We start from the raw sequence: 12,677 nt of genomic DNA on the forward strand, positions 1-12,677 counted from the left end.
ATCTGAGCCACCGTCAGCTTTTGTTCTTGTTTTTGCTTACTCTATAGAACTTCTCCATCTTTGGCTGCAAAGAATATAATCAATTTCATTTCAGTGTTGACCATCTGGTGATGTCCATGTGTAGAGTCTTGTCTTGTGTTGTTGGAAGAGGGTGTTTGCTATGACCTGTGCATTTTCTTGGCAAAAGTCTATTACTCTTTGCCCTGCTTCACTCAGCATTCCTAGTCCAAATTTGCCTGTTACTCCAGGTGTTTCTTGACTTCCTACTTTTGCATTCCAGTGCCCTATAATGAAAAGGACATCTTTTTTGTGTGTTAGTTCTAAAAGGTCTGGTAGGTCTTCATAGAACCGTTTAACTTCAGCTTCTTCAGCATTACTCGTTGGGGCATAGACTTGGATAACTGTGATATTGAATGGCTTGTGTTGGAAACGAACAGAGATCATTCTGTTTTTGAGATTGCATCCAAGTACTGCTTTTCAGACTCTTGTTGACCATGATGGCTACTCCATTTCTTCTGAGGGATTCCTGCCCGCAGTAGTAGATATAATGGTCATCTGAGTTAAATTCACCCATTCCAGTCTATTTTAGTTCGCTGATTCCTAGAATGTCAACATTCACTCTTGCCATCTCCTGTTTGACCACTGCCAATTTGCCTTGATTCATGGACCTGACATTCCAGGTTCCTATGCAATATTGGTCTTATAGCATCGGACCTTGCTTCTATCACCAGTCACATCCATTGTTGGATATTGTTTTTGCTTTGGCTCCATCCCTTCATTCTTTCTTGAGTTATTTCTCCACTGATCTCCAGTAGCATACTGGGCACCTACTGACCTGAGGAGTTCCTCTTTATGTATCTTATCATTTTGCCTTTTCATACTGTTCACGGGGTTCTCAAGGCAAGAATACTGAAGTGGTTTGCCATTCTCTTCTCCAGTGGACCACATTGTGTGAGACCTCTCCACCATGCCCACCCATCTTAGGTAGCCCCACAGGGCATGGCTTAATTTCATTGAGTTAGACAAGGCTGTGGTCCTAGTGTGATTAGATTGACTAGTTTTCTGTGATTATGGTTCGGTGTGTCTGCCCTCTGATGCCCTTTTGCAACACTTACCGTCTTACTTGGGTTTCTCTTTCCTTGGACGTGGGGTACCTCTCACTGCAGCTCCAGCAAAGCACAGATGCTGCTCCTTAGCTTGGATGAGGGATATCTCCTTGCCACCTTGAATAGCTCCTCTAGGCCCTCCGGCGCCCACACAGCCATGGCTCCTTGGACTTGTGGTTGCTCCTCCCAGCCTCTGCCCCTTGCCTCGGGCAGGGGTAGCTCCTCTTGGCTGCTCCTGTGCTATAGTTCTATAGTGCTAATCCTTTTAACACTACAGTGTATACACTACTCCAGGCCTGAGCTATGACATTCATGAAGGCATAGCTCATTTCTTTCCTCCTCTCAAGAGTCACACTCTTTTGTCTATTGTCTGAAAATCATTATATCTTACAGTCTGTCCTGTTTTCTGGTTGTTTAGGATAGGAGAATAATTCTTGTAGTAATAAATCCTTTATGGGCAGAAATGAAAATCTGCTAGTTGATTTTTGCCAACACTTCACTGAATTTTCTTGATTTATCTGTGGGTGTGTTCACCAAATTCTGAAAATGTACTTAACATGATCTAAGGAAAAATTCTGATTCATAGCTATTAAAAAAAAAAAAAAAGAACAGAAATGAAAATTAGCTGATTTTTCTGTTTAGGCTAGAGAATGCATGTTTTTAGTGCTCTGAACAGTACCCACATATAGGTATTTTGTTTTCATTCCCTATGTCAGAGATTGTACCTTCCAATTCACCACCTCACACACACACTCTATCCCTCATTAACATCTACCAATGCTTAATCTGGTCCCATCACTTCATGGGAAATAGATGGGGAAACAGTGGAAACAGTGTCAGACTTCATTTTTTGGGGCTCCAAAATCACTGCAGATGGTGACTGCAGCCATGAAATTAAAAGACGCTTACTCCTTGGAAGAAAAGTTATGGCCAACCTAGATAGTATATTCAAAAGCAGAGACATTACTTTGCTGACTAAGGTCCATCTAGTCAAGGCTATGGTTTTCCCTGTGGTCATGTATGAATGTGAGAGTTGGACTGTGAAGAAGGCTGAGCGCCGAAGAATTGATTCTTTTGAACTGTGGTGCTGGAGAAGACTCTTGAGAGTCCCTTGGACTGCAAGGAGATCCAACCAGTCCATTCTGAGGGAGATCAGCCCTGGGATTTCTTTGGAAGGAATGAGGCTACAGCTGAAGCTCCAGTACTTTGGCCACCTCATGAGAAGAGTTGACTCATTGGGAAAGACTCTGATGCTGGGAGGGATTGGGGCCAGGGGGAGAAGGGGACGACTGAGGATGAGATGGCTGGATGGCATCACTGACTCGATGGATGTGAGTCTGAGTGAACTCCAGGAGATGGTGATGGACAGGGAGGCCTGGCGTGCTGCGATTCTTGGGGTCGCAAAGAGTCGGACACGACTGAGCAACTGAACTGAACTGAACTGAACTGAACTGAATGCTTAATCTCACATATAACATTTCAATTCCTAGGAATTTAGGTAAACTGTCATATTGACTTCATGTAGCATGATCCTCATGGCTCCTTTTCTCTCTCCCAGATTACCAAAAAGATTAAAGTATAGTGGACATTAATGAGGGTAAAACTCTCCTTTTCTATAACAACCTCATAGGACACTTTGCTGCAGAAGATGTGGCCTCTAGGGTCAAGAGTTTGAATGAGAATATGGAATCTCTCCAGGCTCGAGCTACTAGACGGCAGAATGATCTTGAAGCCAATGTCCAATTCCAGCAGTACCTAGTTGATCTGCATGAAGCAGAAGCATGGATTAGAGAGAAGGAACCTATAGTAGACAACACTAACTACGGGGCAGATGAAGAAGCAGCTGGGGTAAGGAGGGCATAGGGAAATATATTGGCTAATACTCACCAAACTGGTACCAAATGTGTACCTAATTAGATTGTGTGATAGTGTTAGGTTTTCTTAGGTCATTTGGGGTTTCCAGAGTGATAACTTTTGGGCTTCCTCTGCTGGGATAACCTGAATTAACAAAAATCCCAAAAGATATGCCACATTTTCCTAATCCCATAGAAATCCATATTTCTTAGAGATTATCTAACCCACAAAAGGCATGACCAGACATCTTGCAAATTTAGTAACTTTTACTAGGAATTAGGACAATAAGTATATCATAAAATAAGTTTAGTGTTCTTCCTATATCTGCTTCTGATGATTTTCCCATCAACAAATTCAGGCTCTTCTAAAGAAGCATGAGGCCTTTCTAGTGGATCTGAAGGCTTTTGGAAACAGTATACAAGCTCTTCGGGATCAGGCAGAAGCCTGCCAGGTAAGAAGGACTTAAGTATAACAAGAATCACATTCTCCACGGCAGAGGAAAAGGAATTATCACCAGTTTTTTTCTTTACATAGTCTAGGAAGCAATTGCAGAAGAAAATACTGTCTTGTGATCTTTAGGCGGGCACTGTAGCATCTATGTAGCATCTACAGAGATTCAGAGCAAAAGAACTTCTCAATAAGTATTATAATTTGTTCATTGGTATATTTTTGTTTCTTTTTATATTTCCATTTTCCTTTCTTTTACTTCTTTTATTCATATCTCTCCTTTTCATGTTCCTTCCTTTCTTAGTTATTTTTTATACCAACATGTATTAAACGTCTACCATGTACAAGAACGAATAAAAGAATAATTCTGACTTGAAGGAAAGTTACAGTCTATTAGGTCATGAATTTTAACAAATAGCATACAATAGATACATGAATGGGAAAAACAATCTTGAAGAAAAAGTGTTTCATTCTCTTGATATTAGAATGCTGGAGGATAGGAAAATCTACATAGCTGAGGCAAGCCAGTTTATCTGAATTAGTTTTGTAAGGGTGGTTTACCATGCAGATAAGGAGAAGATGGGTTCTTCTAGTGAATAAGCTATAAGAGCAAATGCTTTGAAGCACAAAATAATCAAGAGTATTGTGAGAATGGCAAGACTGCAAGGTGAAAATAAGTGTCTGGAAGAGTGATGGAAGCAGAAATCAACTAAATGATATGGATGTCTCCTGAGTAGAGTAGAAAGAAAAGAGACACACTTTCACATTCAAGAAATTCTTTCTTATGAGGGACTCTGAATCCATACACTGCAAGTAGAAAATACATAGGCTTAGAAAGAAAGAAAGTGAAGTCTCTCAGTCGTGTCTGACTCTTTACGACCCCATGGACTGTAGCTTACCAGGCTCCTCCCTCCATGGGATTCTCCAGGCAAGAGTACTGGAGTGGGTTGCCAGGCTTACTATGTTAATAAGTATTTACAGTTTTAGTGCTGTGCCTTCCTCAAGCTCTGCACAGCAGGTGCCTACATAAAAACAGGTGGATTTATGAATTGTAAGTTCAGAGGAAATAGTACTTGAAGGATACAAAATCAGAGGGATATATAAGGGGAGGTATATCTTCACATCCCATCTAAAACGACGTGGGTCATTACTTACGAAGGGTGATTGTATTTGTTCATTCTCTCAGAGATGAGATATCTGGGGGAAATGAAAATCAGAAAAGACTGTATCTTGGAGGGCAGGTTTCTTGCTAAAGAGAGAAACAAGATATTTGATCCAGGTTTATTTTCTCAAATGTTAAAATTCTAGGCCCTCCCTGTGCTGTAGGTCATTTATCTCTAAAAAAAAAAAAAGTCCACATTTGGTCTACAAAACACTTTAAAGACCTAGGGAATGGAGAAGGTGATGAGAGATAGTGGATCTTTCACTTTCTTAGTTTTCTGAAACATGGATGCATGCAATCCTTTACTATCTGCTGAAGACTGGTGACTTAGAGCATTTAATATGTTTCTGACAAATTAAATTCTTACTTGCTCACTCTATATACATATTTCCCAGTCTGGTGTCCCCTGAGAAGTGCTAAGATGAAATGGTATTTCTAAAGATATCATATTGCAATAGCTCTGTTACTGGCATCCAGGTAAGAGGTTGTAACCAGGAGCTCCTCTCTCCTTCAGGTGCAGGAACAGCCCACTGTGGGTAGGCTGTACAGAAAGATCTTTCCTATCGGTGACTAGAATGTTCTTCTTCCTATTTTTGTTCAGGAACAACAAGCTGCACCTGTGGAGGTGGCTGCTCCAGAAGAGAGGGTTGTGGCCTTATATGACTTCCAGGCCCGCTACTCCCGAGAAGTCACCATGAAGAAAGATGATGTCTTAACACTGCTCAGTTCTATCAGCAAGGTGACTTTCCTTTCTGCTTTTCTCCCATAAACAAGGTGGCTCTTGCAGTTGACTCTCCCAACCTTGCCAGATATGGGTATATTTTAAGCAGTCAGTATTTTTCTATTGCTCTTTCTCTCTTAAATAACCATAATTTATTGAGTAGTATCATCCCTCCAGATATTGCTTAGGATCCTGTACATATCTTTTGAGATTACAAAATACCAATTTCACACAACAAAGTGAGGCCTCAAGGAGCTTAAGTAACTAGCCCAAAGACTTATAAGCTGTGAGTGACAATTCTATAATATGTTTACAAGATTAAAACGTGTCTCTTTGTCTCTGCTTGTTCCTATTCTATGCCAGTGTTCCTAGTAATGCAAAAAATTGGCTGAGCTTAAGAGGAGCCTGGTCAAGGAGGTCTTTTGTCAACTTGGTTTTTGTTTAGCCTTCATGACTGTGAGAATAGTAACAAAATATTATCTAATATTTTAAAATACATTTATCATAAGAGCTCATGTAAACATCCAAGGTTCTAATGCACAGCACAGGGAACTATATTCAATATCCTGTGGTAAAACATAATGGAAAAAATATTTTTTAAAAGAAGGTATATATGTGTATAACTGAGTCACTTTGCTGTACAGCAGAGATTGTCACAAAATTGTAAATCAATTACATTTCAATAAAAAAGTAAGAGTTCAAGTAACTTTTTAAATATTTTAATATTTCATTAATTTCCACAAATTGAGAAGAAACAAAAGAGAGCTCAGTATTTTTCACTCTGAGGATAAGTAGTTTTGGGGGGAAGCAAGATTGTCATTATCAAATAAGCTGTGTTTCAGTCCTCTTTTCTTTTTGCTCAGTCTTCCTTATTTCACTACATTATTCTCTGAGGATATTAACTCCAGAGTGGTTAGTATAGTAACATTCCTAAAAAGATTGTGACGGTCAGGAAGCATTCTTACGCATGAAGCATTCTCAAAGGTGAATTTCAAGCAGTGCACAATTTTTAGGGGCTCTAGGAGAAGGATGGGGAGAAGTTCTTATACAATACTCTCATACATAGATGCTCCACCCAGAATAAGCCTGGTTTAATTTTGTCCCTGTAGGTTTTTTAAATGAATTTTTAGTAGACAAAATATCCTATCATGAAGACAATGACCATTGGGTTTTGAAAACTTCCTCAAAGTTAAGGATCTAACATCAAATATCAGATTCCTTGATTTCAGAGACTTATCTCTGCAATTCCTGCAACTCCTGATTTATCTTCTTTGTAATATATAAAATTTATAAGCAGTTGTTTATTTCTTCTGGTCATCAGCTTGTCCTTTTGGCTAGAGACTCAGTTATGAGGGTTAAAACTTCTAAATGTGGCTTTTAAGGAAGGAGTGGGGATTTCTAAATCCTAAAGGATTTCTAATCCTAAAGGACTTCTTCCTTTAGGACTGGTGGAAAGTAGAAACTGATGATCACCAGGGCTTTGTGCCAGCTGTCTACGTGAGGAAACTAGCCCGTGATGAGTTTCCTATGCTCCCACAACGGAAGCGAGAAGAACCAGGCAACATCATCCAGCGCCAGGAACAGATTGAGAACCAGTAAGTTCTGGAGGCTGGAGAACTGGACAGTGTTTGGCCAAACATCTCCGATTGGTCAAAGATACATCTCTTGATTCTATTATTGGTTAGATTAAAGATGCTTTTCAAATTCATAGATTTTAAGAGCTAAAAGTAAACAGAGTAATTCAAACCCTTTATTTTTTAAATGAGGAAAGGAAACTCCAGAACCACTATGTAAACTGTCCAAGGTCACACAATATTAGGGTCACATATTCTGACTCTCTGCCTGGCACTCTGTCACTCTTTCAAGTTTGTCAAAAGGTCTTCTGACTCCCACGTGCACTTTGTTTGTGTGTGTTACTATACAAGGCTATTTCCTATCCAATTGTCAATATGAATGTGAACTGTGAAAGACAAAGGGGTATTGTCAGTCACACTATTGGGACACTGGCATTTTGATTGTTTTTAAATACAAAGCTTTTATCTCTCTGCTCTCAATGCTATTTTTCTTCCATCTTTATTTCCTCCTCTTTATTGTTCTTCTTTTGATTTTTCTTCCCTTTCCTTTTTGTCCCTTTTATACTCTCCCTTTCTTACCAATATTCTTCTGTGTTTGCTCTGTCTCTTTTCCCCACATTTTCCATTCTCTTTATTTCTCCACTCAGGTACCACTCCCTCCTGCTTCGGGCAGATGAGCGCAGACGTCGTCTGTTGCAACGTTACAATGAGTTTTTGCTGGCCTATGAGGCAGGAGACATGCTGGACTGGATCCAAGAGAAGAAGGCAGAAAACACCGGGGTGGAATTAGACGATGTTTGGGAGTTACAGAAAAAGTTTGATGAGTTCCAAATGGTAAGAAAGAGCTGTCTCCTCTAGATAGCTTTCTGAGGATTTTCATCTTTTCCTTTTACCTCATATCCCCTCCTAAGTAATCCCTTAATTTCATATTTGCTAAACATCCTCCCCAAAGCTAGAGAGTTCCATATTTAAAATAATCCTCTAGGTATTACAAGTGGAAAGAAAATGCAGAGGAAACTAGTTACCTTGATTTTGTAGCCTGCAGTCCCTGTCACTCCTCCATCCTATTGGAAGTACTGGTCTTCCTGGATCTTTACAACTTGTCCTGTACTGGCCTGTGATACTGATGCTCAGGTTGAGATGGGGCGTTGTAAGACTCTTGTAAGGTCTAATTATGGGGCAGAAGTTTGAATGGAAAGGTGGGAAGAACAATCTGACTTTATAGCCAGACAATTTCTAATTTTCTGCCTTCCTAAAACCTTTTCAATCTCCTTTATTCTCTTAGATCTCTTCTATTATGTTAACTAGCAATTAGTATAAACTTCTCCCTCCTTTCCTTTCTCTTCTATATGATACTTTCCTTACACATGGAATTCAGAGCTGTACAAAGCTATATATATATATATATATATATATATATATATATATATATATACACACACACACACACACACACACACACATATATATGCAGAAGGTAATGGCAGTATGGAGCTAGTTATGGGAAAGGTCAAAGGAAATAGTCTCTCTCTCTATAGAGAGAGAGAAGTAAGAGAAAAGGAAGGGTAAACACGGGTACAATTTAAAAAATAAAACTAAGAATAAGACTAACATGAGAAAACTCATTGAAAGGCCATTGTATCGTGAAGTGAACAATATTGTCACTATAGACATAGTGATGAGTTCCCTAGAGCTCTTTCTTACAACATATCTTAATGTAAGCAAATCATAACCCAGACAATGAAATTTTTCAGAAAGTAGAGAAATCTGTATTGGTAGCAAAAACTATTACATGGCTCAGGTATAGATCCCTCTAATAGTATAATTTAATCAGGGAGAGATTTTTAAGAAATGTAAAGAAAGAGATCTCTATATTTCATATAAATAATATTTTTAATAGCCACTGAGTATCAGGGAATTTAAAGGTCCTCTTCTTTGTGGCAGATTGGAGGAGGGCAGTTTGTGGTTTATTACAAGTATGGTTAGCAATATGTTTTAATCTGTAGTCAAGTCAGGGCAAAGATGAGCAGGCAAGAGTGAAAGATTTTTGAGGAGGGAATTTAAACTGCTCTGGTACATTTTCCCACCTAGGATTTGAAGACAAATGAGCCTCGACTGAGGGATATCAACAAGGTGGCTGATGATCTTCAATTTGAAGAGCTTCTGACACCAGAAGGAGCTCAAATACAGCAGGTAACGGTGGCTCCTTCTTCCTTCTCATTACCAGGCTGTTTGGGGAGTCTTCATCTCACTTAAAAATACTTAACTTCATATTCTGCAGATTAGCTAGAACATGAAGAAGGTAATTGCAGTAGAGAGATAGCTGTAGGAAAGGTCAAAGGAAATAGTCCAGATAGTCTAGCTGTTTATCCATCTTGTTGTTGTTCAGCTGGTAAGTTATATGCATTTTAATCAATTAAAAAATCCTTAAATTGCCACACATCCCCCACCCCATCACCATGAGAAATTCAGTGCTCAAATACTTGAATACAAAGGCAATGCAGGTAGAGGAGCTATGATAGTGGGAAGTGGTTAATCAATAAAGTGTACTGGATGAGATAGACTCTGATAAAATCTAGTAAAAGAAGAATATAGGCAGTAGAGATGGAAGAGAAGGCATTTGAGACCTTATTCAAATTTGGACCTGTGGTTCCATAAAATATGTCTGGAACTAATGGAATGTCGGAAAAGCCCTGCCTTCTTTTATGGTAACTGATGTGGGGTAAGAGTGAGAAAGAATATGTGAAGAAACAATTTTCTTACTCTTCACAGAAAATAGGGCTCTAAGATACTACCTGGTTTAATCATTTCAGCACAGACAAAAATACTAGAGCTCATCGAAAAAGGCAATATCTTCTAGCTACCAAGTCAAGTCACACTTACTCTTCAGAGGTTGTAATGTTGTCTCTGGGACAGCCAATATCAGTTGATGTTCTAAGGTTGTTGGTTCCCACCTGGAACATCAATTTGGGAAGGAATGTGATCCCTTTTTTAACTGCATTGGCATAGCTGAGGCCCAAGCTCAAACTATCCAAGAAAGAAAGAAACCTGTGCAATTTCTAAAGGAGATAACATGAAAATAATCAGGATTTAATCCTCATCTAATCTTCAGACACCACTAAGCTGAGTTAGATCCCTAGCTAAAGTCTGTGTCTGCCTTTTTCAGGAGTTGAATGCCCGCTGGGGGTCTTTGCAGAGGCTGGCAGAGGAACAGCGCCAGCTGCTGGGCAGCGCCCATGCTGTCGAGATGTTTCACAGGTGAGAATTTTAACCTTGAAAAGCAGTGCTGCTCTAAAACTAACTTGAGGACCACTGGTTCTAATTGCTATAGTAGAACCATAGCTACTAGTTTAACCCTTCTTCCTGGAGAAAATAGGAAATCAGATGCTTCAGTAGTAGGTAGATATCTCATTGGGCAAGTAGGCTACTCCAGACAACCAACTTCAATTTTCTCATACCTAGGCTTGGGCCCTGGTACATACTCAGCAGTTAATATATGTTTTCATGATAGTGAATGAAAATTGAAGTTGAAACAAGAGGTTTAAGTAATGACACATCTGAACTAGAAGTAGAGAGTAGAGGGCAACAAACATCACATTGACTCTAAGTGTTGATTCAACAGGTTTTTTTTTTTTTTTTCTTTCTTTATGTCTGATTGCCAAATCTCTGTCTATGCTAAGAAACACATGCACAACTAAGTAAGCAAACTGACAACCAAACACCTTTACTGTGTAAAAATGCAGTTTTGAATATTCAGAAAAAGGAAAACTGAGATGCAGACAAGTCTTGTTCTTTAGAATGGCATAAGATTTTCCATGTTATTCTACAGTTAAGCATGCGGCTTTGCCATCAGGCCACTTGATTCAAATTTAGGGTCTGCCTAAATTAGTGGCAAGGGTATAATCTTGAGAAAATACCTAACCTCTTTTCTTTTCTTTTCTTTTCTTTTTGCTACTTAGCCTCTTAAGCTTTAGTTTTCTCATATGTTAAATGGGGCTGGTAATAGTAATTTGGCCTCAAGTCATTGTTGTAAAGATTAAATGAGCTAAGTTCTAATACTTAATTCTAACACATCCTTTAAAAAAGGATGATGATGTTGGTAGTGATGACTTCTTTGTGAGCCCAGCTAGTCTGCCTCTAGCTTGTGTTATTATTCTTAAACTTTTTACCCTCATGCACCAGAGAAGCAGATGACACAAAGGAGCAGATTGAGAAGAAGTGCCAGGCCCTCAATACTGCTGACCCTGGCTCAGACTTGTTCAGTGTGCAGGCTCTTCAGCGACAGCATGAAAATTTTGAAAGAGATCTTGTACCTCTGGGGGAAAAGGTGAGATGTGCCTTCAAGCTTTTCCAACAGATTCCTCTTCACATCTACCCATATCAATGCCCTCTCCTTTGGTTTTATTATCCAGTCTCTTATTTCAGTTCTCTTTCTCCTACTGCATTCTTGTTCTTTAACCCTGTCCTGATTGCTAGTCTACCAAAAGGGCATGCCCAGGGCAATTCATGTGGAGGGAAACGGTTTTAAATTTTTTTAAAAAAAGTGAAGTACAGTTGATTTTCAGTGTTGTGTTAATTACTGCTATACAGCAAAGTGATTCAGTTTTATAAATATGCATAAATAAATATATACACATTTATATCCTTTTTTATCTTCTTTTCTATTATGGTTTATCATAGGATATTGAATATACTTCTCTGTGATATACAGTAGGACTTTGCTGTTTATCCATTCTGTATATAAAAGCTTACACCTAATAACCCCACCTCCCTCTCCATTCCTCCTGCAACCCCCCACCCCACCCTTGGCAACCACAGGTCTGTTCTCTATGTCTGTGACTCTGCTTCCATTTTATAGATGGGTTCATCTGCGTCATATTTCAGATTCCACATATAAGTGACATCATTTGGTATTTGTCTTTCTCTTTCTGACATACCTCACTTAGTATGGTAATCACTAGTTGCTCCAAATGACATTATTTTATCCCTTTTTATGGCTGAGTAATAGTCCACTGTATGCATATTATATCTTCTTTATCCATTTATCTGTCAATGAACATTTAGGTTGTTTTGTGTCTTGGCTATTGTAAAGAGTGCTACTGTGAATATTGGGGTGTGTGTATCTTTTTGAATTCTGATTTTGTCTGAATATATGCCCAGGAGAGGGATTGCTGAATCATATGGCAATTCTATTTTTAGTTTTCTGAGGAATCTCCATACTGTTTTCTTAAGTGGCTGCATCGAATAGCATTGAGGGAAAATATATTGTAAATGTTTGTGAGTTTGTGAGTTCCAAGTAAGTTTGTGAGTTTCAAGTGACCAGAACTCTTCGTGAGTTCCAAGTGACTAGAATGTATAGCAGTGAGTTGGAGATCAGTAGTCTAAGAATCCCATGGAAGGAGGAGCCTGTTGGGCAGCAGTCCATGGGGTCACTAAGGGTTGGACACGACTGAGCGACTTCACTTTGACTTTTCACTTTCATGCATTGGAGAGGGAAATGGCAACCCACTCCAGTATTCTTGCCTGGAGAATCCCAGGGATGGGGGAGCTTGATGGGCTGCCATCTATGGGGTCGCACAGAGTCAGACACGACTGAAGCAACTTAGCAGCAGCAGCAGCAGTCTAAGATAAATAGGAGATGATCATACCTGGTATGACCAGTCTTACGTGTATGATGCAGAGTTTCCTTAGAAGGGATTGAAGAAGCTTAATCCTACTCTGGCCAAAAAAATGAACTCTAAAGCTTGCCAGATATGCTCTGGAATAAATCAGGGGGAGCATAGAACTTGCATTACTATAAAAAGCAAAAAGAA

At 39.3% G+C, this 12,677-nt stretch overlaps 1 protein-coding gene across 1 annotated transcript in view; it reads left to right on the top strand.

The window, feature by feature from the left end:
- Positions 1-12,677, top strand: part of SPTA1 (spectrin alpha, erythrocytic 1) — an 80,146-nt gene that overhangs the window by 32,817 nt on the left and 34,652 nt on the right. Inside the window, exons 18-25 of the mRNA XM_068965057.1 lie at positions 2,737-2,954; positions 3,319-3,411; positions 5,171-5,308; positions 6,734-6,885; positions 7,512-7,698; positions 8,956-9,057; positions 10,031-10,122; positions 11,047-11,191. Coding sequence (XP_068821158.1) covers positions 2,737-2,954; positions 3,319-3,411; positions 5,171-5,308; positions 6,734-6,885; positions 7,512-7,698; positions 8,956-9,057; positions 10,031-10,122; positions 11,047-11,191 — 1,127 coding nt within the window. The remainder of the gene's footprint in view (positions 1-2,736; positions 2,955-3,318; positions 3,412-5,170; positions 5,309-6,733; positions 6,886-7,511; positions 7,699-8,955; positions 9,058-10,030; positions 10,123-11,046; positions 11,192-12,677) is intronic.

Source organism: Capricornis sumatraensis, chromosome 2 (genome assembly GCF_032405125.1).
Source record: "Capricornis sumatraensis isolate serow.1 chromosome 2, serow.2, whole genome shotgun sequence".
Taxonomy (NCBI): Eukaryota; Metazoa; Chordata; class Mammalia; order Artiodactyla; family Bovidae; genus Capricornis; species Capricornis sumatraensis.